Here is a 27,865-nt window from a genome sequence, read left to right as displayed (position 1 = left end):
GATCCAAAGGTAATTAGATAATGTAACATGAAACAGAACAATGACCTGGGAGGCTAGAAGAAGCTCCCATACTTAAAGTCATATTCTGGATGCTGCTGGACAGTGCAAATCAGGTAACGTGCCTCTGTAAAAGCTCATAACGGTTCATTGTTTATTTTTTGTGTTTTATCCTGAGAGACAACGACTAGGTTCCTCGATAATTTCAAATATATACACAAAAATGCAAAATAAAAATGTTAAAATTTGTGAAAGATGCAAGCTGAGGCCCTGCCTTACTCCAGTTTTATGTTGGTATAATGGAGTGTAAAACTGGAGTAATGTGGTGGTGAATCAGGGCCTGAATATACTCCTGAGCCCTACTCCCAGTGGCGGGTTAGCCCAGGGGCTCCAGCCAACTGGGAGGCCTCGGAGTCCTGTGTGAGCGAGGAAAGGCCCTGTGCCCTGACCCCACTCCTAGGCAGCAGCCCCGGGCAGGCAGGGTGGGGCAGCAGTGCGGGAAGCACCCTGTGCCCCCAACTACGCTCCCCATGGGCCAGGCCGGGGAAACCCCTGCGACTCCAGACCCCACTCCTTGGTGGCAGCACCGGGTGGGCAGGGCAGGCGCAGCAATGGGGGAAGCCCCCCACACAACCTTGACCCTGCTCCCTGGCAGCAGCGTCAGGTGTGGCGGCGGGGAAAGCCCGCAGCACCCCCGGATCCTGGCCCCAGCAGCAGCCAGGCAGTGGAGGGACAGAGCTTCTCTGGTCTTGGGGCCACAGTGGGGGGGAAGAATCGGGAAGACCCTGGGTGGAACAGGGGCAGGGCCCCAGGGAAGGGGCAGAAAGGAATAGGGCCATGTGCACATGTGGAGGGGGCAGAATGGGGGTGGAACCATAAGTGGAAGGGGTAGGGAGGGGCCCCCCACTTGCTCTGGCCCAGGACTCCAGGAAATATTAATCCACCTCTGCCGACTCCAACACTTGTTACTCAATCAGTGCGAGAACTAAGTAGAACTGTTTTATTGTTGCCATTTGTTTGAAAGGCAAGAAGTAACGAAAAGAGAGAAAACAAACTAAGGTCGTCATGAATGTTTATGGACTTGCAATGCTGAAAACTAAAGAGCCTCTTTTAGTCTAACAAGTCCATGTATAAATCAAGCATCTGTAGTGAGATTTCTGCATTGCAGTGATCAGCCATTTCCAGTCATTCTCCCTTTATACGGGTGATTGCAACTCAGGTTCAATGGTTTAAGTCTACCCATGGGTTAAGTCTACTAAGTTCAATGCAGTTATATCAGAGATGAATTTGGGGCCTGTGTCACGGTAAAACAGACAGGAAACGGTTAAGGGTGACCTGCCTGTCACATGACCCACCAGGGGATTTAAAGATGAGTGTGTCCTATTTCTTTGGGGATGGGCCTGTGACAGAGGCAAGGGACAAGCCTTTGGGACCTGCCTGAATTGGTCAGGGGAATTGCTTTGTTTTTGAGTTTGAACAATGAATAGTGCCCTGAGTCAAGGGCCTGAAACAGACTTGAGTGTAGTATTGGTTCTTTCCTGGGCTGCTGAGCTAGCGTACCTGCTTACAGACCCAGTAACTGAGCAGTCCAAAGCCTATGCAAACAGCACCCCATTCCCACCCACAACAAAACATGGAAGTGTTTTCCCACAAGAATTAGGCTGAGAACATCACATGAATTTTGCTTAGACTGATTTCCCAGAAAAAAACAGAATCCTTGTGTTCTTCCCACTAAGTCACGCAGGCTTCCAGGCAGAGAGAGATTAGTGAATTTTAGTGCTTCAGAAGAACTGTGTTAGAATACAAGATTAAACAAACTTTAAAAACAAATCAATTCCCCCCCACCAAAAAAAAATTGAATCTGTTCTCTCAATAGCATTTCCCTCCCATCTCACCCCCACCCCCATTTTGCCACTGCAATATTCCTCCCATGGTTTGAGGTCTATACACATTGTGGGCTCAGTTGTACCTTTAAGCCACAATACTATCGGTGGAGCTCCAAGAGGAATTCTGTCCCCAGGAAAGAGAATTCTTCCTGAAGCTCCCAGCTGAGCATGAGGATTGTGCTGGCTGATACACCCCTTCAGGGAGCACAGAATACTTTTCCCTGCTTGCTCCACCAGCTGTGCTATCCAGTGTGTCCCACAGCTGCCCCACCTCAAAAAGGCATTTTGGAGCCTTGCACCTGACAGGGTGTAGATCCTGTACTCCAAGGAATAGGCTCCTTTCACTCTTCTCCCGTCCCCTAAACACTTGTGTGCCTGTGGAACAGCAGGGCATAAGCACCATGGGCATTATTTGTGGAGAAATTACTTTACTGCCTGTGATGTTTAACTACACCGTCTATATGTTAATGTGATCTCCTCAGGACAAGGACCTTGTTTTTTTAATGTCTGTATACATCACGGGCAGTTCTGGAACTAACTGATTAATAATCACTATATACACTGTTTCTCTAGTCTGCTACAATACTTGCAAATATCTGTTTTAAAATGTTATAGCTGTGATTTAAACCCCCAGAAACAAGACATATAGGGCCAACGTTTCTGCTCGCGCAACTCCACTGACATTAATAGAGTTATATCAGCAAAGAATTTGGCTCATAGACATGTAATAGTGTAATCTAATAGTGTCAGTCTCTAGGTGGTCTTACATACCATATGAACTAGGACACCCACATGTAGCAGGGTGAGTCAGTAAGAAGAATAAAAAAGAATGTACTTACTTTTGTTAGCTAAATTAGCAACTTACTGTCATTTTTCCATTGTTAAGATTAATATACTGAGCCCTAAGGGAAAAAGTCTTAGCTCTGCATGATACAGTTTGTATGATCCCTGCAGGTTACTTGGAGTCAAGGTGGAAGAAGAGAATGTGAGCTTACTATATAACTGCATACTATAACACAGATAGTTTCCTAAGCAATTAATGGACTCTGTGTTGAGGAATCCTGCAGTTTGAGTTTGACATACTTTTCAGCTGATGAAAATGTACAGCAGCTCCCTCCAAAATACTATTATCACAGAATCACCGAATAGCATAGTTATCTTCCTGTGCAGCATCATTATGTAAAGTCCCACTGAAACTGTACAAGTGCCATTCATTTCCACAAAGCCTTGCAATTTAAAATTAATACCTGTGGTGAAGACTAAGGATGGTCAGTTCACAAATTGAGCCTATATATCCCAGGATGGTATGATGGGCAAGTCTGCAGCATGACACACTGATGTATTCCAGCACATCAGCACTGGGAACAGGATGGGAGGGGAGTCCTCTTTCAAAACTGAAAAAAGTCTTAAACTTTTTTCAGAACAGGAACTAGGTACAGATTCAGGCCTTTTCTTACATTTTCCAAACTTGTTTACCCAGATAAATACAAGCCATAGTTAATTTAAGTTACAATACCTTTGCCAGTTTCTTTGTCTTACTAATCATGCCTGGGCGATATTCAAAGTTTTGACTAGTGCTGATAGAATTATGAAAAAGCAGGTTCACTACTAAGCTATTTGAATTTAATTTGCTGCTGTTTGTGGGGTCATAACATAAATTATTCATGAGTATTCAGGAAGCTGATGATTTTCATGAAAATATTTATGAATCCCAAGAGTTCCAGAAGAGTGGCTGACATTAAGAATTTTCTTTTCATTGTTCCCTTGTTGAAAAGTTTCAGTCATCCCATCAGTGAGCAGAAGTGATACCATGTGACCAATCACATGCCATGAATTGTGAACATCAAATACCAAATAATTGTTTCAAACCGTTCATGAACCACCCATACTCTAAAAATAACAGGGAAGTAACAGTAAACATTTTATTAGTTCTCTTTAAGAAGAGAAAATGTCATATTTGCAGAACGATATTGCTCCATTAAACATCAGTTTACAAATATTTCAAGACCAACATTGAATTGAAGTGTCTAGGTCAAACTATAAAACACAGTTCCAGAGTCAGAAAGAATTTTCTCTCTAATACTGGTTTAACATCTGACCAGTTAACAGATATGCCATTAAATCTACTTGCTTTTCAACCTTTTGTTTTCAGGAAAAGTATTACAAATGTGCAGACCATTAAATAAAACGTATTTACGCTATAATAAAGTGGAGATTTCAATCATCTGCTGAAGTACAGCAGTTCATTTAACAAACCTTAATGGTTGTATCTTGACAGTCTTCATAAACTGGAAGAACATCTGTATTTCAATTTAATAATATTTAAAATAATACTATTAACATGGAGCTTCATTTTAATAAACTATCAAATCATATTAGGATGCAGTGTAGTTGTAGCCTTGCTGGTCCCAGGATATTAGAGAGACAAGGTGGGTGAGGTAATATCTTTTATTGGACCAACTTCTGTTGGTGAGAGAGACAAGCTTTTGAGATTAAAAAGACAAGCTCAAAAGCTTGTCTCTTTCACCAACAGAAGTTGGTCCAATAAAAGATATTACCTCACAGGCCTTGTCTTTCAAATCATACTAAAACAGCCAAATTCCCTGCTGGTGCAAATGGGCAAAACTCCACTGAAGTCAATAGACTTGCACCCATTACACCAGTAGAAAATTTGACCCTAAGCATTTTCAACCCATTCGTTTGCATATATGCACACACATGTACCCACACAGACTTCTGAAATAAAGCTGAAAGTGATGGGCTGTAATACTTCTGGCCCAACTGTGAAAAACACAAAATCACCAATCCAAATAAGTCACAATCTGAAAAAACAATAAATAGATATGCAATTGTGTTACTATATTTTAACTTATAGATGTTCTGTTTTTTGTTTACTTACTGCTTTATAAGTTCTCTTTTGTCCAGCATGCTTTCGGATTTGTTCTCCATTAGGCCCTGTTTCCACATGCATGGAATAGATAATGTCAAAGAAATCTTCAACCACAGCTACCCGCCTTAAAGACAGCTTCTCATCTACACCTACTCCATCCTGAAAAAAAGATAAGGAGTGCAGGATGAATAGATGAATTATGATAATCATGGAACGCATCCCCCTTTAGTGAGATCTGATTAAATAAAGACCCTTGCATAGAGATCTGAAGTTCACTATCCCAGAGCAATACTTAACAATTCAATATATTACAGTAACATCATTATGCAATAAATGTATGATCATAAGAATAATGAAAAAGCCTTCTTTTTAAAACAGAAACATTTAATTGAACTACTATATTATGTAGACAATACTTTTCATTATACATTGCTATTTTTAAAATAAAATCATTTACACTTGTTTCTGCCGGTCCACAAACAGCATTTTATAAAATTATTTAATAAAATATTTTTATTCACAGGTAACTTGTAGATAGTAATTATTAATGCAAATGAAGTTATTGCCATGAAGAGTTCATCCCTTAGAAATTCTGTTTGAAAATTTCTTTTATGAAAACTCACCAAACCATAGATAAAACAAAGTATTATTTTAAAACATTAAGCTTTGCACACTGATGTTTGACTGGAGAAAGTGACAGCAAATTGCCTGATTTTAAAAGGTGATGGAAGCTGTGGGTGCTCAGCACTTCTAAAAAGTCTCGCTTATATGTCTTAGGAGTTAATCAGCACAGTTCAACTGCTGTCATCCAGATAGGAAATTTTTTTTTAAACTGTATGTGAATGAAAAGTGCAGGCAGGGCTTGCACAAGTTTCTCCCTACAACCCTGCCAGTGAGCATCAGTCCTGAGTGGCACTATTCCTGGTTTTCTAGGCTAGCAATCTCATGAGCAGGCTGGGTTTGGTGATATGATACAAGCGGGTGTGGACTAGGATGAGAACAGCTAATTCATTTTCACTCATGAGCAGGGGAAGCTCTATGTATTTTGCTGCCCCAAACACGGCAATCAGGCCGCTTTCGGTGGCATGCCTGCGGGAGGTCCGCTGGTAACGCGGATTCGGCGGCGTGCCTGCAGGAGGTCCGCTGGTAACGCAGATTCAGCGGCATGCCTGCGGGAGGTCCGCTGGTAACGCGGATTCGGCAGTGCGCCTGCAGGAGGTCCGCTGGTAACGTGGATTCAGCGGCATGCCTGCGGGACGTCCGCTGGTAATGCAAATTCGGCAGCATGCCTGCAGGAGGTCCGCCAGTCCCGCGCCTTTGGCATACCTGCCGCCGAATTGCCGCCTAAACCGCGGGACCAGAGCACCTCCCGCAGGCATGCCGCTGAAGGCAGCCTGACTGCTGCCCTCACGGCAACCGGCAGGCCGCCCCCCACCCGCGGCTTGCCGCCTCAGGCACGCGCTTGGTGCGCTGATCCGTGGGGCTGCCCCTACTCATGAGCCAAAACAGAATTTGAATTTAGGCCTCCAGAGGCAACAGTGCCTCCTAATCCTCGATGTGTATTTCATGTAAAAAATGCTTTCAAAACTTAACATGTTAACATTATACTATTATTACTACTATGTTTAATGCTACTATGGAACAGGTTTACGTTGGCCCATTTGTAACAAAACACTTTAAGTTCTGGTGTTGTTACCAAATAAAGGCCAAAGATGAGAATTGAATAGACAATTGCTGCACTATCACTTCAAGCTGCAATCCACCACTAATAAATTCTTGCCAATCTATTCTTGAAAGCCTGCTAGATATGAATAAATATATTTTAATGTTTGATTTGTTCTTTTTTATTCTATCCCACTTATCTTCTTATTTTATTTTCAACAAATTTCATGAATGGATTCATCTCATGGTTTACACAAATGTTTTGCATTTCTATAGCACTTCCCACTCAAGGATCATAAAACACTTACATTGGCTCCAATGGGTTTCTCGGTTCTACGCAATGTGCTTCAAAGCTGTCCCTCCTATTATACATTTAAAATCCTGACTAGAGATGGACCCAACACAAACCCCAGATTTGAACAACCCTAAACCTGGAGATGTGTGCATCTGAAACTCTGCAGCTCCTCGGGCCCATCTCTAATCATTACCTTTTCACCAGCCAAAAAGCACTGTGGATTCCCTAACGCTTTCACGCACTCTTATTATGGTGATAGTGTTATTTCATGTAGTTTTCAGAACACTAAAGTTTGTGGTGTTGATTAACTGGTAAGGACTTAATCTGTTTCTTCCTAATGAGTATTGTTAGGAAATAGCCTAGAGGGGTGTTCTCTTGTAATTAAAGATAAATGCATTACGGCAATATTAATTTGAAAACAGAGGTGCTACATCACCATAGCTGACAGCATCAGAAAGGTGTTCCAAGAATAAGCTGGGAGAAGAAACTGTTGTGAGAAAATGTATTTTGGTGCTTTTGGTGTCTGCAGTGTGGTCTTTTTATAAGTTGCCCACACTCTCCTTTCAAAAAAACAGGAAAGGAAAGCCTCCCCACCACTCTGAACCAGGCATTATACTACTTCTTATTCAGACACCAGAGAATCAGGGCAAACTTTCAAAATCGGGGCAGTCAGTATAAATGATACACACTGTTTAATATGAAGACAGTACTATTATTTAACATTTATAGTGTGGCAATACCTATAGCCCAGGCAGGACAGGGGCTCATTCTACTAGGTGCTGTACAAAGATACACTGACAAGCCTTGCTCCAAAGAGTTTGCAACCTAAAAGGCAAGTCATAACAGGTAGATAAGACAAACAAGCAAGCCATCATGGAGAGTGGGAGTTGGGATTAGGGGTAACAAAAATAATAGAATGTGAGCAGTTCTTAGCCACTCAGGAGCAGTATAATTAGCTCTTCACCTGCCTGGTCATTATCAAACCGCAGCTTCATGTATGAATTACAGCAGAGGTGAGTTTTGATGAGTAACTTGAAGGATGATAAAGTGGCTTTAAAGATTTTGACAGTACAGTGCAAAATAGAGACCATGATCTCCCAATTCTCCAAGTTCAATCAGGAAAAAGCAGAGGGGCTGTTAAGGCCCAAAATTTCCATCCAGAACATAACAGTTTTGAAGTGGACACCGGCTATCCCAAGTTCTTTGCTGCCCCGTGCCATCCCATCATGTTTTTCTCACAATATTACAATTTGTTAAATACATGAAAGTCCAGTTCTACTTTGAAAGTTGATTTTGGGTACATTTTTCCAAAAGTGCCTAGATGACTTAGGAGCCTAAATTCCATTTTCAAAGTGATGTAGGTACTTAGGAACCAAAATCTCATTGAAAGTCAATGGGACTTAGGCTCCTAAGCCACGTAGGTGCTTTTGAAAATTTTATCCATTAAAAATTGCATTGTAGGAGTCCATGTTTATTATCTCACCGTGATTTCCCAAGCTAATGTGCTCAGGCTACAAGTAAATAGATGTTTTCTCTAACTAACAACCCTACAGACTCAATCTTAACTCTGACAGTCACCTTGGGTTTTTAGTTTCTTACATATCACCAGTAATAAAGGTTCTGCTGGTTAAACTAATGATTTGGAGCCACCTACGTAACCCACATTTTCTTCAGTTGGCTCATTGGAACTTTGTGAACAATTTGGTTGATAACACATACAAGGAGAAAGAAAACCTAGTTCAATCTCCTTAACCTATGTGGGCTCTGCCAGACTGACAGGAGTACAAAAAAAAAGTCACAAGTGGACAGCTATGATGCTGAATGTAGATGGGAAAAGATCTATTCTGTAAAAAGGTGCCATTTTAACACAATCTCTTTTTATAGTGGAACAGCATTTTAATGTCTTTAAAATCAAAGCCAATGAAACAAAAGTGTATGTAGCTCCTAGCTTGAGAACAACAGTGCAATCTCTTTGTGACACAGCCATGCCCAGATACCCCCAGCCATGCCCTGGCAGATATATTACATCTGTGTTCCACCATCTTCTAAATATTTCACCAAGGGGGTTGTGTGTGGCCTCTACCAAATGTTAAACAAATAGCTGGTTGTCATGGTTATTGCAGGATGTTTGTATGGAAAACATTTGTAGATGTGTAACATGTAGAACAATGGCTTCCAAAACAGATGGAAATGAAACTTGACACCTGAGCCAGGGTGGGTCTCAGAACTGACTCAATCAACACTGAGAACAACTGATATCTATGGATTCAGCCCAGCCCTGTTTACACTCTGGGACAGATGCAGACTTGAGCACTGACAAAGACAAAAGTCTGAGACTGTATTCGAGAAGGAAAAAGGGCACGAATGTTATCCATTAGGGAAGCAACAGTCTGCCAGTGGAAATGTCTTGTGAAAAGTGGATCCGAGCCCTCTGTACTGGACAAGCGCTGTAAGGACTGACCATTGGGTGTGAAAATCCTTATCAGACAGGAAAGTAACCTGTTAATAAGAATAGGCTATAGTTTGCATTTTATATTTTTCTTTTACTTGTAACCTTTCTACTTTCTTTTATGTGAATCTGTAACTGAAACTTTGTTAAATAAACTTCAATTTGGTATAGATACATCTAAGTGCCTGTGAAAGGAAAGTTGTTGAACAGGGATGAAGCCAGTAAATTGGGGTGCACTGCTTCCATGGAGGTAGTGGATCAGTGTACACTTTGGAAAGACGGGACCGGGCACTCACGTGTAATAAAGTGGAGTGTATAAATTGCTAGCCTGCAGAGAGAATGAGTGGGATTCCTGGAGCCCAGAGCAGAGTGTTTGTGTTGCCGGTGGCAGCCCTTAGTTGGCACAGATAAAGCTCTCACAATCTGTAAGCAGGTGGTAGTGATTCACCTAGGGTGTCCATCCGTCCTGAATCAGGCGGGACTGTCCTACAATGCGGAGTTCAAGTCCCTGGCTGAATGACTCGGGGACAGCATTTGTCCCAGATTCCCTGAGGGGCCACTCTGCGCCCGCCTGAGGATCACGGCAGCACCAGCCCCTTCCCGCACTTTGCCATGAGGCCCCTCCTCCTCTCCCCCAGAGGTCCTGCTCCCTGGCCAAGCCAGAAGCCAGTACAGGCAGTAGTAAGAGCCACTCAGGGAGCCTGGGCTGCTGAGGAGTCCCAGACCCTCCACCTGCTCTAGATTTACCTTAGGTAACCCCAAAAAGTTTCACATTCTTGTTTAAATTTCTTGGGGGAAATTAGCCTAATAAAACATTCTCTTCAGGCTTGAATATGACTATCAGAATCTTTACAGTGTTTGAAAAACATTCCTATAAAACTAAATGATGGATGATGGATCTAAATAAAAGGGGAAAAAGTAGATTAATTGATCTATAAAAACTTGTGTAAGTCCATAAAAACCTCTGCTGTAAAACACCAAAAACAGTAGCATCTACAACACATAATGAGTAGATATCAACAGCAATCAACATAACTATTTTTATTACAAGATATAAATTACACACAAACATGGTGTTACTGTGAATGCAGCAGAAAGTATATCTAAAATTATTCTGACCCCCCACTAGTTTATGAGAGCAGCCAAGTTAAACCAGCCAATGTATAGCTGCCCCTCTGCTGAGAGGCATCAGATTTTGAGGCCCTGCAGATTGGGTTTCCAGTTAGAGGAGAAATCAGAAACATGGAGTCTGGATGTATTCTTGGTGCAATTTGTTTCATTTACACTACATATACCAGTCCTTGAACAGAGGTAATCACAAGTGGCAAGCAGACAAACCCCTCTTTCACTAATATCAGCCCAAGACTAGTACCCAGTTTCCAGGAAGTTACTCGGCACCAAAAATCGACACTTGTTAGATTAAGGCAAAGAGAAAACTCTGTTGCTGTTTGCAACAGTTCGTTCAAAAAGAAAAACATCACCAAACTAACAATACAGCATTTCTTCAGAAGACTGAACACTGCTTGAACACTAAGAAAAAGAACTTGTTAAACTATGTTTAACAGCACAACCTGGTGACATCTGCTGTAGTCATATGCAAATGTTTAATTAGTTTTACGATTTCCTATACTTAATATTGTAAATATATTGTAATTATTAGTAGAAGGTAATTGTAGTGCATGTAAAGAAGGAGCATAGTACACCTGCCTTCAGAAAAACCTTTAAAATGGTGAACATGTTGAAAACCATGCTATATGATCCTCCATTCATCTGCTCTATCAGTAAATATTAAAAAAAATACTAATAGGTATAAGAACTGACAACCATTCAGAAGGGTGTCTTGCACCATCCTAAATTAACAAATCTCCATCTTGCATCAGCACATCAATCTGCAGTACCAGGAATCCTAACCACAACCTTTTCAGCATAGTTCAAAATACTGTACACTTCAGAGAATAAATGTCACGGGGAATTAGTAATAGTATACATAGTATTGAACATCTACATTATTCTTTTCTGTTCAGTCCAGATCTGTAAGTGATCTAAAGTTATTTCCATTTGATAGCAAGCATTTAGTAGTCTAAGTGAAATAAACTGATGGTCTCCAACCAGTTCCTAATAGAAAGTATATATAGCATTAAAAGGGAAATTTACCTACTCTAATGTATAGTTTCTGCATTTCCCCACTGCTTCAGTCTGGATGAGTAATATCTCCTTCTACCAGCAGATGGAGAGAGGAAAATCAGACATTTACTCTGTCAGGCCCATATAAAGGGTCAATTTAATCTGAGGAATCCAGTTTCTGAAACTTCCTGAACCATAAAATCCACACAGAATAAACTGATAAGTGAACAAATCAAACAAATTGTGAAAACAAGTCAAGAAAATAAAGAGAAATCAAGTGAGATAAAATGAGCAACCTTTATTGTTAATTCACATGCCATACAGATAAGAGATTAAATATAAACAACACAAGCTTGATTACATTAAAAGTTTAATGTTTTGTTGTGTTTTGTTTTTAAAGGATTTATATAAAAGCCTCAAGTGGAAGAATGTTTTCTGGCTCTATATGGAGATATCTGAATGGACCCAACAGGGACTAGGAGAAACCAAATCAGATTAACTAAAAATCCCTTCCTCCTATGTCTCCTGGTCCAGTCCTGAAGAAGGGGAACTCCCAAAGCAATACTCTGACACAAGAACAATAGGGGTGAATGCTAAGAGCCACCTGAGATAAGTCTGAGATTTTACTTAACTGGTGCATACAGAACCCATCTTACCAGGTAGTGATCACAGACACCTGTACATTTTGGATGAGATCATCATCTGGTGGGAATCAGTGTAACTCTGTTGAATTCTGTAGATGTGAGATTGCAGTACTGCAGAGCTTCAGTGAGGGATAAACTGCTCAAGATAGTTAAGACCAAAGCAGATTGTGAAGAACTTCAAAAAGATCTCACAAAACTAAGTGATTGGGCAACAAAATGGCAAATGAAATTTAATGTGGATAAATGTAAAGTAATGCACATTGGAAAAAATAACCCCAACTATACATACAACATGATGGGGGCTAATTTAGGTACAACGAGTCAGGAAAAAGATCTTGCCGTCATCGTGGATAGTTCTCTGAAGATGTCCACGCAATGTGCAGAGGCGGTCAAAAAAGCAAACAGGATGTTAGGAATCATTAAAAAGGGGATAGAGAATAAGACTAAGAATATATTATTGCCCTTATATAACTCCATGGTACGCCCACATCTCGAATACTGTGTACAGATGTGGTCTCCTCACCTCAAAAAAGATATTTTAGCACTAGAAAAGGTTCAGAAAAGGGCAATTAAAATGCTTAGGGGTTTAGAGAGGGTCCCATACGAGGAAAGATTAAAGAGGCTAGGACTCTTCAGCTTGGAAAAGAGAAGACTAAGGGGGGACATGATAGAGGTATATAAAATCATGAGTGATGTTGAGAAAGTGGATAAGGAAAAGTTATTTACTTATTCCCATAATACAAGAACTAGGGGTCACCAAATGAAATTAATAGGCAGCAGGTTTAAAACAAATAAAAGGAAGTTCTTCTTCACGCAGCGCACAGTCAACTTGTGGAACTCCTTACCTGAGGAGGTTGTGAAGGCTAGGACTATAACAATGTTTAAAAGGGGACTGGATAAATTCATGGTGGCTAAGTCCATAAATGGCTATTAGCCAGGATGGGTAAGAATGGTGTCCCTAGCCTCTGTTCGACAGAGGATGGAGATGGATGGCAGGAGAGAGATCACTTGATCATTGCCTGTTAGGTTCACTCCCTCAGGGGCACCTGGCATTGGCCACTGTCGGTAGACAGATACTGGGCTAGATGGACCTTTGGTCTGACCCGGTACGGCCTTTCTTATGTTCTTATGTTCTTATGAGGAAACATGTCCCCTTTCTCTCCATGCAAAGAATAGTATTCTGGTACAATGATCTTCTGATAGAATAGGGGAGGAGCTTTGCCTTTAGCAACATAGGTCCTACAGATGCAATACCACACTTACTTCATAGTATCCTTACAATCTTATGCAGCCTTCTTGGCTTCTGTACTGAATGGCCTGATACATTGGCCTCCACAGTTCAGTTTAAGTAGATATTCAAGTAACATTTATATGTTGGGTATGCAGAAACTTTTTCTTTGTCATCCCTAGGAGTGGGGATGAAAGACAGAACTATCACATTGTCAGTCAAGTTGATGCAGAAAGGGGTCTTAGATAGGAAATGAGGAACCTATCCAGTCACCCTCATGTCTTGTAGTAAAACTAAATGGGGAAGGGAGAAGCAGATGGTTACTAGGAATATGGTCTTGAGACTGAAGAACTTCTCTCAAACCAACCTCAAAGCCTTGAAGGATGGAGGATAGTGTAAAAGATTCTGTGAAAGGTGAAACATTTCCAGCAGAGCCTTGGCTTGAGTTTATCCACTACTTTTAAAGATAGATGGATAGCTCCAAACAACGTAACAATTGATTTTGTCCAACTAAGCACTAAAGCCTGCTGTTCCTACTCTTAGGGCTTGTTTTCACTACAGGGGTAAGTCGACCTAAGTTATGCTACTCCAGCTACGTGAATAATGTAACTGGAGTCAACGTAGCTTAGGTCGACCTACCCCAGTGTCTTCATGGCACTGAGTCGATGGGAGATGCTCTCCGGTTGACTTCCCTTACTGTTCTCAGTGAGGTGGGGTTGACCAGTGAGTGCTCTGCCATCGATTTAGCTAGACCCACTAAATCGATCTCTGCTGCATCAATGGCAGCAGCATTGATCTCCCTGGTTGTGGAGACCAGCCCTTAGATAGCTGGTGCTTGAAGCTTTACACAGACCATTCTGGAGGAAAGCCACAGAGTAGCAGTCGGGGTAACATGATCACAGCACAAGTCACAGATTAATATTTGGGGCTGACCTGCACCAGCCTAAGGAAGCCCCCAGCCTCTTTAGTAAAAAGAATGATATTTTTAAATGTGCATAGGATATGATGTTGTTTGTGGTGAATAATCTCCAGACTGATGGGTCCACAGGGGATCTGTTGTATATTTCAATACTTAGCTAGTGCTTAACCTGTTTAAATATCAGGTTACACTTTCACCATTCAATGCCAGTATTTCTTATTACATGGTCTGTCTCTTTTTCTTTCTTTGTTTCTCTAGCAGAGAGAGGGAGCAAATTGTATATCTCTGTGTGCTATGTACAGAACTATATTGCCTTAGCATGTTTAACACAAGAATGATAAGCCCATGAATAAAATAAATCATACATAGTGATGAGGATGGGATAATTGCAATTAAACTGAAGCTAGAATTAGAAGGCAAGAAAAGAAGCAACATGGCTTAGAGGGGAAATGATGGAAGCTATGTGACGGGGTGGACAAACTCCACACTGATTAAGCGAGAGTTGAGGAGTTGCTCTGGACACAAGACGGCACACCCCACCGCTCCTGCTGGGCATGCTCACAGCAGAGGCAGAGCTCAAAAGGGAGCAGCTCAACTCAGTCTGGATGGACTGAGCAGAAGAGCAGTTGGGTGTCGCAGCCTCCTGCAGAGAAGCTGGTGAGGCTCCAAGCAGCTGAGACCACGCCTTATGGTCAAGCTGCCACAGACCCTTCAATCGTGGAAGCTGAAGACGATGAGCTGCCACAGACAGAAGGAGACCCTTTTGAGAGTGACCTGAGCAAACTCCAGGGGGACTACAAGACAGACCAGTGGCACCAGCAGAGGAAACAAAGCCGCAGTAGGAAGTGACCCAGGAAGCAGGTATTGGCATCCACCCCGTAGTCCGCACACTTTGAGTTATTGTTTCTTTGGGCCCTGAGTTGGAACCCTGTGAAGCAGGAAGGACCTGGGTTCCTCTATCCCCAGCCACTGACTACAGCCGGTAGGCAAAGCAGCCAGTGACTCCTGCCACTGGGTGACACAGCCACTGACATAGTCCAGAGTATTGCTGCGAGGCAGTATTGACGGTCTCTGACCCAACCCCCCCTTTTGACAAGCTATAAAAAATAATATGGAGGAAAGGGGACATTGATAGTAATGAAAATAAATCAGAAGATAGGGACTGTAGAAATTGATAAGGGAAGCAAAGGGATAGCAGATTTAAGGACAGTAAGAAGGAATTTTTTAAGTATACTAGGAACAAAAAGAATCCTAATAATTGTACTGGCTGATTACTAGATGTAAATGGTAGAATTATCAATAATAATGCAGAAAAGGAAGAAGTGTTCAATACACATTTTTGTTCTGCATTTGGGGAAAAAACAGATGATATGATAATACTCTTTCCATTCCACTACCATTTAAGGAGGATATTAAACAGCAGCTACTAAAGTTAGACATTTTTAACTCCACAGGTATGAATAACATACATCCAAGAGTTTTCAGAGTGCTAGCTGAGGAATTCGCTGGACCATTAATTGCTGGAGCACTGAAGAAGTTCCAGAAGTCTGGAAGAAAGCTAATATTGTGCTAATATTTAAACAGGGTAAATGGGATGATCCAGGTGTTTATAGGCCTGTCAGTCTGACATTGATCCCAGGGAAAATAATGGAGTGGCTGATATGGGACTTAATTAATAAAGAACTAAAGAAAGGCTATATAATTGATGCCAATCAACATGGGTTTATGTAAAATAGATCCTGTCAAACTAACTAGATCTCTTTTTTTGATGAGATTACAAGTTTGGTTGATAAAGGTAATAATGTTGACATCATATTCTTAGATTTTTATGTATCAGAGGGGTAGCCGTGTTAGTCTGGATCAGTAAAAGCAGCAAAGAATCCTGTGGCACCTTATAGACTAACAGACGTTTTGGAGCATGGGCTTTCGTGGGTGAATACCCACTTCATTGGATGCAAGTCATCCGACGAAGTGGGTATTCACCCACGAAAGCTCATGCTCCAAAATGTCTGTTAGTCTATAAGGTGCCATAGGATTCTTTAGATTTTTATAAGACAGTGTTTCCCAAACTTGGGATGCCACTTGTGTAGGGAAAGCCCCTGACGGGCTGGGCTGGTTTGTTTACCTGCTGTGTCCGCATGAAACATTCACCCACGAAAGCTCATGCTCCAAAACGTCTGTTAGTCTATAAGGTGCCACAGGATTCTTTAGATTTTTATAAGACAGTGTTTCCCAAACTTGGGACGCCACTTGTGTAGGGAAAGCCCCTGACAGGCCGGGCTGGTTTGTTTACCTGCTGTGTCCGCAAGTCCGGCCAATCGCGGCTCCCACTGGCCGCGGTTCGCTGCTCCAGGCCAATGGGAGCTGCTGGAAGCAGCAGCCAGTACGTCTCTCGGCCCGTGCCGCTTCCCGCAGCTCCCATTGGCCTGGAGCAGCAAACCGCGGCCAGTGGGAGCTGCGATTGGCCGGACCTGCAGAAGCGGCAGGTAAACAAACCGGCCTGGCCCGCCAGGGGCTTTCCCTACACAAGCAGCGTCTCAAGTTTGGGAAACACTGCTATAAGACATTTGACTTGTTATCACACAACATTTTTATTTAAAAAAATAGAAAGATATAAAATTAAAATGGCAAACATTAAATTGATTCAAATTTGGCTAAACAAAAGGTCTGAACATGTAATTGAAAACAAGGAATGTTCATCAAACCAGTATGTTTCTAGTCAAGTCCCACAGGGATTGGTTCTTGGCCCTACACTATTTAACATCTGAAACCTGGAACATTTTTGACATTAATGACCTGGAAGAAAACATAAAATCATCACTGCTAAAGTTTGCAGATGACACAAGAACTTGGAGTGAGAAATAATGAAGAGGACAGGTCACTGATACGGAGCAATCTGGATTGCTTGGTAAACTGGTACAAGCAAACAATATGCATTTTAATATGGCTAAATGTCAATGTATACATCTAGGAACAAAGATTGTAGGCCCTACTTACATAATGGGGGACTCTATCCTGGTAACCAGTGATTCTGAAAAAGATTTGGGGTTTGTAGTGGGTAATTATCTGAACATGGCATTGTGGCCAAAAGGGCTGATTTTATCCTGATGCGTAAATAGGTGAATCTCAAGTAGGAGTAGAGAGGTTATTTTACCTCTGGTTTTGGCACTGGTGCAACCGCTGCTGGAATACTGTGTCCAGTTCCGGGGCTCACAATTCAAGAAAAATGTTGATAGACTGGAGAGGGTTCAGAGAAGAGCAATGAAAATAACTACAGGAGTAGACAGCATGACTTATTGTGATAAACTCTAAGAGCTCAATCTATTTAGCTTAACCTAGAGAAGATTAAAGGGTGACTTGAGAACAGTCTAAAAATACCAACATGGGGAACAAATATTTGATAATGGATTCTTCCATCTAGAGAGAAAGGTGTAACATGACCCAATAGTTGGAAATTGAAACTAGGCAAAATCAGACTGTAAATAAAGCATTAATTTTTAACAGTGAGACCAATTAAGTATTGGAACAATTTGCCAAGTGTTGTGGTGGATTTTCCATCACTGACAATTTTTAAATCAAGACTGGATGTTTTTCAAAAAAGATCTGTTCTAGGAATTATTTTGGGCAAGCTCTATGTCCTGTGTTACATTCCAGGAGATCAGCTGAAAAGATCTCAGTGGTCCCTTCTGGCTTTGGAATCAATGAAGCATGTGTATATCATTTCCACTGAGACGGCAGCCTTCATGGACAGGGTGGGCAGGCTTGATTCCTTCACTACTGCTACTCCATGGCCCTACAGATCATGAGGATCCTTGGCTGCTCTCACAATATGCCCCTACCTCATTCTGTAAAGGGAATATTTTTCTTATTTAAATTCTAAATCTGAGAGGATTCAACAAATTTTGTGTTTTCGTCATCCAGAATAGTACATTATCCCAAACTGTACTGTCTGTGATTTTCATCAATACATTCATTATTAAAATTATTCTGGAAAATAATTATTGTTAACAATTTGTTTGAATATTCTATATTTGAAATCTGAAAAGCATTGGCTAGTTTGTATTGGACATATTAGTCACAGCGTATTGTTTTTTGTTCCCTGAGAGACAGCAAATCTTAGAATCTGGTTTCTAGTGGGAATACTCAAATTTTGATTTTGAAAGCAATTTTCTGAGTTACACTCAGAAATATTAGAATATTTTCTAATAGTCACTTCAAATCTGCTGTGACTGCAAACATTTCTGCTAGAAAATTTGTCGGCTAGAAAAACAGAAATTGAAGGGAGTATAACACAGCCAAAATCAATCTGAAAGGTTTGTTTGAGCAAATATTATGAGCAATGTTTTGAGGCATTTGCTTCTTTTTATTGATGACATAGGAGGATTTGCCTGGCTGTGAACAACTTTTACAATAGTTTTTCATAGCTGTGTGAATACAAAGGCCTGGTCTACACTAGGGATACTTTTGTGAGTGTAGCCATACCAGTATACTGTACCAGATGTAGAATATACCAGCAAATCTGTGCTTTTTCCAGTATAGTTTATTCCAGCCCCCATAAATGAAATAAGTTTTATCATCAAAAACACAGATTTATTATTTATTAATATTTGTATTACTGGAGTTATTTTGGTATAACTGTGTCTACAGTAGGGGCTTTGCCAGCATTGCTACATCAGTGAGAGACTACACCTCACCACACCCGTGACCAGCATAGCTCTGCCGGCATAAGACTGTAGTGTAGACCTGGTTTACGAAACAAAAGTCTGTACTTTTATGCACCTGTTGTTGCCAAGACTTCTGTTTCACCATGAAACATGCAGAAAGTGTGAAAAAATTGACCCCAATCAGGGTCTGCCTACCAGCGCTTTCACACTTAGTGATGACACTGCCTACGCCAATGGGAGAGCTTCTCCTTTTGGCATAGGTACTCCACCTGCCCAAAAGCTAGGTGGAGTACACTGCAGAGCAATGTAGTTATGCTGACATAAGTTTCCCATCAGGAATTGGGTCGGTATAACTATGTCACTCAGGGGGGTGGATTTTCCACACTGCAGAGCAGTGTAATTATACTGACATAAGTTTGTAGGGCTACGATAGTGTGTTATTCATGTCCAGAAATATAAGTAGATATAGGGTTAAGTATCACGCTACCCATAAAACACAAGCTTCTACTAACAGGAAGGTGACAAAAACTGAAAAACATTCAAACAAGTATGAGGGTGATGGTAACCCTGTCACGTATATATTATCTTCAAACAAGAAAAAAAGTGAGGATGCTCTCTGGCTAACCCAGGAGGCAGGAGGACAACAAATCAGAAATACTGGAGGTCCCCACGAATGGGTAGAAATATTAGCATCAAAACACTCTAAACTCATTTTTCACAGGCCAGAACAACTTTTTGCTCTTCAAGTTGCCTTGTATGGTAATTATCATCACTTAAGCTGCAAACAGGTACTTAAAGAATTTCATGAGTGACACATCAGTGGGTAGGCCAAGAACTGATTACGTTTGGACAGGAAAGTACACTTTCAGTTCTAGAAAGAGTCTGGCTGGGTCAGCTCCTGCTGCCACCACTAATGCTTTATATATTCTGAGCATAGAGAACTTCAGCTCCCAGTGCTGGCAATTCAATACCTTTCACAGCATTAAATTCACTTACGTTTTATTTTAAGACTATCAAAAATCCAAATATAAGGAAAATCTTCTTTTAATTTAATGCTTTTCCCTACCTTGAAACTGCCAGTTCGCTGTATCTGTAGTACATGTAGTGATAGTGAGATATTTCTTTTCCCCTAAGTAGGTTATTGTAGTAAAGCAATTGCATCTATTCCTGCTGAGGATGGTTAGGGATATATATGTATGTGTGTGTGTGTGCATGTGCATGCATGTATGGGTTCAAAAGAAGACTATAGTCTCTGGTCCTGTAATCTTGCTATTAATTATTTGCTCCAGATTACTGAAAAGTAATAAAAAACCTACTAGTTACATTTTCACTCAACAAAATTTAACAGCTAACCTGTTAGATTTTAAAGCAAGCTGTACATTACAGGTAATCATGCACTAGCAGAAAGCAACATAGATTTATAATGCCACCTTTTTTCAGACATATGAAATGCAACTACAGCATGCCAAAAGTAACCTAACACTGAAGCAAAGTTTACATGAGAACTCCTTACTCCAAAGTGCTGCTAGTGAAATTAAATGTGTGTTTTTTAATTATTTTCCAAATACTCATAACCTCAGATGTAAGCATGTTCCCAGAAGGAACATTTTTAATAAATAACGTGATATGAATAAACCAAGATCCACATATTATAATTGGGTTCCAGGAGAATTCCACGGCCATAAATCAACACAGCTCAGTAACAAAACTCAAAAACCAAAATTAAATTACTTAAAAATAATCCTGGCTAAATTATAGAAAACTCTGAAAAGTCAGGAAGGATCAGGAACCTGCCAGCAGGATATAGAGCACTTGCCTCTAGATCAGTGCTTCTCAAAGTGGTGGTCCGTGGACCGGTGCCGGTCTGCGAGCCATCGGCTGCCGGTCCGTGGCGAGTTTCCTCATAAGAGCATCAAACAGGATAATAATATGACACTGGTCCCTGGCACATTGGGAAAAAAAATTGCCGGTCCGCCACATCAGATAGCTCGAGAAGCACTGCTCTAGATCACTGGTTCAAATTTTGTCTAGGTTTGTTGTTCCTGCAAGTTGTTACTACCTGACATGCTGTAAGGAACAATCCTTTACTGGCGGGGGATGGACTGGGTTGCCTAATCTCTTCCATCTATGATTCTGTGACCGCCTTTCAGTGGCCTATAAGTAACGGGTTCATGGTCTTAGCACAGCTCCCAATGGGCAGCTGTCTCCATCAGCAAAACCACTGCTGCAACAAACCATTAATTGGCACCCTCGTTAGCAATCTCAGCAGAGAGATGAAGAGCCAAATCTTAAACTGAACTGATGCTGTGCCTGGTGCACCTAATGGTAGAATCAGATGAGGAGACATAAGCGGCATTACATCACCTTTACAAACCCTTGATTCTTGGGCCAACCAGGGGCTGATTCAGGCCCTAGTGCAACTCAGAGCAGATACAGTAAATCACACCGAGCTGCAATGGCAAAGGGGCCAGGAATCACCAGAGCACAGCGGCACTCATCCGTGCCCCAATCTCCTGACCAAACCACCAATATGCACCATACTCTTGGGTAGAGCTGACTAGACTGACTTACCCTGCAGGAAGGGGTTGAGACACATGAGCAGGGCGCTAGGTGGGGGCTTGCACTGGCACTGCACCTGCTGTTCCTTGTAGTGTGGATAGAGCAGTTTGGTCTCTGGGGCTGTGGGGCTGACACCTTTCACAAAACACTAAACTTGCTGGCTGCTTTTTGTTTTGAAAGGTGGATTCTATATTTTGTTCGTGTGAAGATCCATTTTTGAGAAATAAAGTGCTCTAAAGTAAACTGGTCTGGTGGTTTTTAAGAGTTACTTGGGTCTTTTTTGCCTGACTAAATTATATTTCCATAATTCAAAGGACAAATCATCTTTTATTTTTATTTCTCTTACAACAGCAGTTCAGTTTGCAAGGGCAGAAGCAATCAAATCTATTCCTCCCAAATGGATGACTTACACAACAAGCCAATGTAGACGACAAAGCCTGTGTTTCTGTGATGAAGGGACAATTGGGACTGTTCAAACCGTTTATTCCAACTCTCCCTCCCTTGCTCTTCTTTCCCCTCCCCCACTGTAAACAAAGTCTACAGCACTAACAGGCCAATCCTTGCCAGCAGAACCAAGATTAGAAAAACACTGCTCCACCATATGTTCAGTCCTGACCAGCATGATCTTTAGGAGCCTGACATCTGCAGATGGAGAGCACCTTTCACCATTCAGCTGTAACATGCTGCTCCTGCACTGAAGTCAGTGTTAGCAGGGCTTTGCTCAGGAGAAATTATCAGCCATGGCACATATCCTTATTTTTCCAATTAATTTTTACTACAGCCATTGATGTGAAGAACCAAATAGCTAAAGAAGATCTAAGAGAAAATCCATTATGAGGCAGTGATTGAAAAAGTGAACCTATAAGCAGGGCCGGCTCTAGGCACCAGCAAACCAAGCATGTGCTTGGGGCAGCACATTTTCAGGGGCGCATTCCGGCCATCTTTTTTTTTTTTGCTTCTGGCAGCAAAAGCCTAGAGCCGGCCCTGGCAGTAGCAGGGCATCGTGCATGGGGGGGCGCCCTGGGGCCGCTGCGGTTTGCGCCGCGGGGGAGCAGTGCCCGCACCTTGTGGCTGGGCCAGGCAGACTCCAAGTGGGGGATACTCAGGCTGGGGGCCACCCCGCTGGGCACACGGAGCCGCCTGCAGGTGCCGCAGGGTGGCCGCCACCCAGTGCCACAGCTGGGGCTGCGCGAAGTGGCCCAAGCCACCCAGGGACTGAAGCAGGGCAGCCAGCAGCAGCAGCAGCAGTGGGGCCATACAGGGCAAGGTGCTGCCGTGCGGGGCCCGTGTTCCACTCTCTGGGGCTCCGCTCCCTCTGGGGCTACCCTGAGCTATTTTTCAAAATTATTTTGAAGACCGAATGGACCCAGGTTTTTTTTTTTAAATAAAACCCATCTGCCTTCTTTTTAATCTGTGCAATAAGGACAGAAATCTTTCCTGCCTTACTTGTGAGTAGTCATAGTGAAAGCAAACACTTCCATAGTGAAAGCAAGGAGACTACTATACTTGCATGAGTAAGGGGAGCAGAATTGGGCACTGCTTCTGTAAGCAATAAGATAAAATGTGCTTTTTCCACCACATTTTTCCCAGTTACTCCTCCCTCCCCTCAGTCTATCTGATACTCTTCCTGTAATCCAAGTCCATGACTTCTTTCAGAGCTTTAACAGATTTACAGTTTGCACCTTCCACGGGGGCTATGTGCATCTTCTCAGGCATGTTCAGGCACCACTTATTTGAGGGCTGGGAATCAAAATGTGCTTCTAAATCACAATTAGCAATAAAAATTCAGTAACTCCATGCTTTCAGTTCCTCTTTTCAGATCTTTGGTCCACACTGGTTCCCACATTTATCAAAGCCTAAATTGAGAGGGATACTACTGTAAAAACTTTCCTTTTTAATTTACAGTATTTGATTGCAATCTGATATCTAAGATGAATAGATGCCATTGATCACAAAAGCAGGGCTCTGAATGCAATTATTTCTGTTAAGAATGTTGTTTTGATGTTGAAATCAGAAAAAAAAGAAAGAAATCCGAGCATTTCCTACAAAAGTGAGCTCTATTACTAATCACACTTGTGCAAACCCTCCTGTCCTATTCTATTTATTCCCTTGTGTTTACTAATGCATGGAATGGGTTTATTCCAATATATTTAAGGCATAGTCAATTAATCCAACGCAAAGATTTAGATGAAATAGCTTGCTCCTGTACAATTAAGATTAATGATTATTCTTTTATTTCTGCAACAGTTAACTTGCACATGGTAAGGATCTTCATAACTGTTATTAGCAGTGTTCTGTGCTCTAACTGAGCATGAACCAAATTCTGTGTTCACATTTTTTTTCCTGCAGCAGGGACCTTTGTTGCATTTTTTCTCTCTTTATGTAAAAAGGAAGAAAGTTTTCTATTCTTTAAGTATCAAAGGGGTAGCCGTGTTAGTCTGGATCTTTAAAAAGCAACAAAGAGTCCTGTGGCACCTTATAGACTAACAGAAGTATTGGAGCATAAGCTTTCGTGGGTGAATACCCAATTAATCAGACGCACCGTCATGCGTCTGACGAAGTGGATATTCATCCACGAAAGCTTATGCTCCAATACTTCTATTAGTCTATAGGGTGCCACTGTATTCTCTAACTGTTATTGTGCATTATAAAATGAACCAATCTGAAACAAAGAGTTAGGATTAAAGCATGTTCTAAATACAACATAGTAACTTATTAGAGGTTTCACTGGAACTTGTTTCCCTGTCTCCTAATAAACCACAATGAATCACATCCACAGTTGAGCCTTAGTACCACAGCATTTGGTGACTTACCCACTTTTTCATTCCTCTGTGTACACCAGCTGTATTAAGAAAATATAATAATGTTTCCCCTTTTCCTCATTATTGTACAACATATGTGCAGGCTGACTGCTGGCTACAGCCAGCTGCCCCAGAGGTGGTTTCATTTTCTAGTTTATAGTCTGTGATATGTTGTGGGATCCCTTGAGATAAAGGTGCATTATAATCAGAGATATTAGAGGTGGAAAAAAATTATCAGGTCATCTAGTCCATCCCCTGATAATGAAAGATTTTTTCCTAGTGTGTATTATTTTGTGCTTTATCCAGTTTTGTTTTAAATAACTCACATGATGCGGCTTTCTCCTCTTCCCTTGGGAAAGTACTCCACAATCCAATAGATATAAATGTAAAATATTAGGCTGAGTCTATAGCAACAGCCTACCACAAAAGCTTTGTAGTTAGCTGTGTTACCAGTCCTGAATGTTGTTAAGTGAGAAGCTAGAGACCACACCAACACCCTCTAGGGCACATGCAGATAATACGACCTCTCTGCCTCTCCAGATCACACCCACTGGAGGAACAGTTAGCAAGGGCCTCTGTGATGCTGGAGAAAGCTAATTGCAGGAATAGAGGACCAAACCCTCAGCTCCTCCACATCTTTTCAATATAAGTCCTGATTGTAGGGGAGCTCCCTTCCTCTAGTCAGCTCCTCCAGCTGCCAAAACTCTCTCTTCTTGGGGAGGTCAGGTTGTGGAGACCCTGGTCCCCACTTCTTTGAGAACAAGGGCATGATTCAAAGCCCATTAAAGACACCCATTGATTTTAATAAGCTATGGATCTGACTGCATTGTCCTCCCAAACTCTCTAAAAACTGGCTCTGCTTCCAGAGAAGCAGGGACATATCATTTGTTAGCTCTGGCTCTCCACCAGATCAGGTGCAGTCTGCACCGTGCAGAGGAATAAAGAAAGGCCACTGTATGTGTGCCTACACTAGAGTAATGTGGGGGTTCGCTCACAAACTTTAGTGTTAAAGGAGCAGTTACTTTAAATGCCATCTCTTGTAAACAAACATACGTGTATAACCCCTTAGATTACTTAAAATGGAAAAAATTAAAAAATCCAATTTGTGTTCTCACTATTTATGCTCTTTGTTTACATATAAATGCCTTCTTCAGGAACTGACTCTTATTCTGTGTTTGTGCAGTGCCTAGCACAATGGGGCCTTGATCCTGACTGGGGTCGTTGGCTGCTACAGCAGTACAAAGTCTAGGGTTGCCACCTCTGAGATACAAAAAAATGGAACACCCAGGATTACCCTGAACTCATAAAACTGCACAGCTAGCAGTGTGTACTGGGCACTTTCCTAGGAAAGCTACCGCAAAAAAGGGAGAATCCTGGAAAAACCTGAGTAGGTGGCAACTCTAATACAAACACAAATACACCTCTACCTCATATAACACTGTCCTCGGGAGCCAAAAAAATCTTACCACGTTATAGGTGAAACCGCATTATATCAAACTTGATTTGCTTTGCGGAGCGCGCAGCCCCGGCCCCCCCGGAGCGCTGCTTTACCGCATTACATCCCAATTTGTGTTATATCGGGTGGCATTATATCGGGATAGAGGTGTAATAGTAAAAATAATTTTGCATTTCTCTCAGCTTAGACAGTGGTAACATATTAAGTTAGTTTCAGTTTTGTTTACAGTTACTTTCTCTACCACATTATTAGTGATGTTTTGTTGTGGTATTTAAAAAACAAACACCCACTTACCCACCCCCAGCTGTGGACATGTTTCTATATGTCTTAGGTTTTATAAAACCTTACTTTTTACAAAGTTAATTTTGGACCAAAATTTCATCTGACAGGCTCTCTTGATAGAAGTCAGGGCTGGTAACACAAGAGTCTGTGGAGAATGTACTGCAAGACCATCCTGCTAATATGAAGGGCTAGTATCATGGCTGTCCATGTCCACAGCTGCTGTCAAAACAGTCATTTTTCTGCCTTTCATAACAAACACAATACTCACACATCCAGAAATGCTCAGCAGCACTAGCATCTTTGGATGAGGTTAGCTACGTGAATGGAGCATGTGCAGCACCTACAGAATGTAAGGCTCTGAATGGCTAATGAAAACAGGTTATTTTTCTCATGAACCATACTTCCTACCCAAATCAGCTGCACTGACCAGGGAAATTTCAAGCCCTCTCTATGCTGGCTGGGGAAGTGTGGTTCAGTAGGAAAAATGCTAGCACATATTCACTGGTCAGTGTAGATTAGCCCTTCTTTACTTTGTTCTCCTGTGATGGATTATTGCAATATTGTAGTTTGGGCTTCAGTGCAGTGTCTTCAAAAGGAAAAGATATGGTTATTTCTCATCAAACAGAAACGACTTACAGGGCTGCCTTAAATGGGGGAGGAGGGAAGGAGGAGTATCTTAGAGGCTTGTTTGCCAGGGAGACAGCAGGAGCAGCCGCAGCTCTGTTATTAGTGTGTATGCATGAGTGTGTGTATATGTGTCTGTGTCTGTGTCTGTGTTCCTGTTAGTGTGTGTATCTGTAAAATCAAATTCAGTTTGATTTAATAATACTTTATTGGTATGCCAAGCTGTACAAATATTCCCAGGGCAAAAAAAATAGACCCCCCCCCACTTAGGTATCTGTAAATGGCAGGTACAAACTGCTCAGGATGTGACGTTGTTCTGTGTCTAGGGTTTTATCCCATGTGTTCATTTGTCATCAGAGTTCATTCCTGATCCTGGTTTTGTACTTTTTTAATGGTGACTTCAAGTGATCTGCTGGCAGGTTACTACGCTGAACAGTTCCATCTGCAAAATCTGTCTCCCTGGGTCAGGGTTTGTTTGGGTTTTTTGTTTTTATTTAATTTAATTTGTGTTTGTTTTGTTTTCCCCTCAATGCTTTTTGATAAAAAAATTTATGATTCCTGATAATTTGTTGAAATATCTTTCCCAAACTTGCTCATATTTTGGATGTTGAAGTAGGAAGCATCACTCCATCTCTATTACATTGGTCGTTCAGACCCTCCTCTTTCAATTTGGACTGTTCCTTGTGTCTTCCTGTTTCTACTTCTAGTTTATGGTCACTGATTCGGTATTTGGTGAGAGTTTGCCTGAGCTGTGCACATTTCACTGTAGTGAGGTAGTCTGCTACCATGACAGAGTGAGAAGGCTAGCCTGTTGTTGTCTATATATTTATTCTTCACAATGCTTTGTTACTGATGGTCTGAGTATTGTTCTAGCATCTTGAGCATTTTGTGTGAGGTTGTTTCTTTCACAGAGAGAGAATTATGCAGCCCAGAGTGTGGAAGTCTATAGATCATACTTTCATTTAGGTTTAATGTTTGATCCTCTGAAACTTTGCAGTAGAGGGAGTGTTTGCTGCTTTGGTTGGGATGGCATCAGAATGGAATGTTTTTAGCAGTAGTTTTACTAGAGTGCTGTGTCTACCTAGTGGTTTCTTAATGTAATATAAGGCCCACAGAATTTTTTTCTTGTAATGCTTTTAAAGCAAACCTGAAGTTCACTGACATATCTAATATGAGGCCCAGGTATGTGTAACTTAAGGAGTGTTCAATTTTCACATCTCTGTTATAAAATTTCATTCTGTTTTGTTTAAAGCTTTTTCTGTTTTTTCCAGGTTAACCCTGGAGGGCCCATGTATTGCAGTAAGTTTCTAGCTGATGTAGGCTTCTTTGTAGACTTGTAGACTGTAGATCTTGTGTAGGAGACAGTATTTCAGGGCATCAGCCTA

General features: G+C 41.5%; 1 protein-coding gene across 4 annotated transcripts in view; it reads right to left on the bottom strand.

The window, feature by feature from the left end:
- The window catches only part of NOL4 (nucleolar protein 4), a 250,034-nt gene that overhangs the window by 199,070 nt on the left and 23,099 nt on the right, over positions 1–27,865 (bottom strand). For 3 of the 4 annotated variants that reach the window (XM_045007418.1, XM_045007419.1, XM_045007420.1), the window contains exon 2: positions 4,783–4,932. In XM_045007418.1, the coding sequence (XP_044863353.1) occupies positions 4,783–4,932 (150 nt within the window). Of the gene's footprint in view, positions 1–4,782; positions 4,933–21,727; positions 21,803–27,865 lie in introns of those variants that run through there. The other variant, XM_045007421.1, reaches the window with a different exon arrangement.

The sequence above is a fragment of the Mauremys mutica genome, chromosome 2 (assembly GCF_020497125.1).
Source record: "Mauremys mutica isolate MM-2020 ecotype Southern chromosome 2, ASM2049712v1, whole genome shotgun sequence".
Lineage (NCBI taxonomy): Eukaryota > Metazoa > Chordata > Testudines > Geoemydidae > Mauremys > Mauremys mutica.
This window is presented reverse-complemented; position numbering and strand designations above follow the sequence as displayed.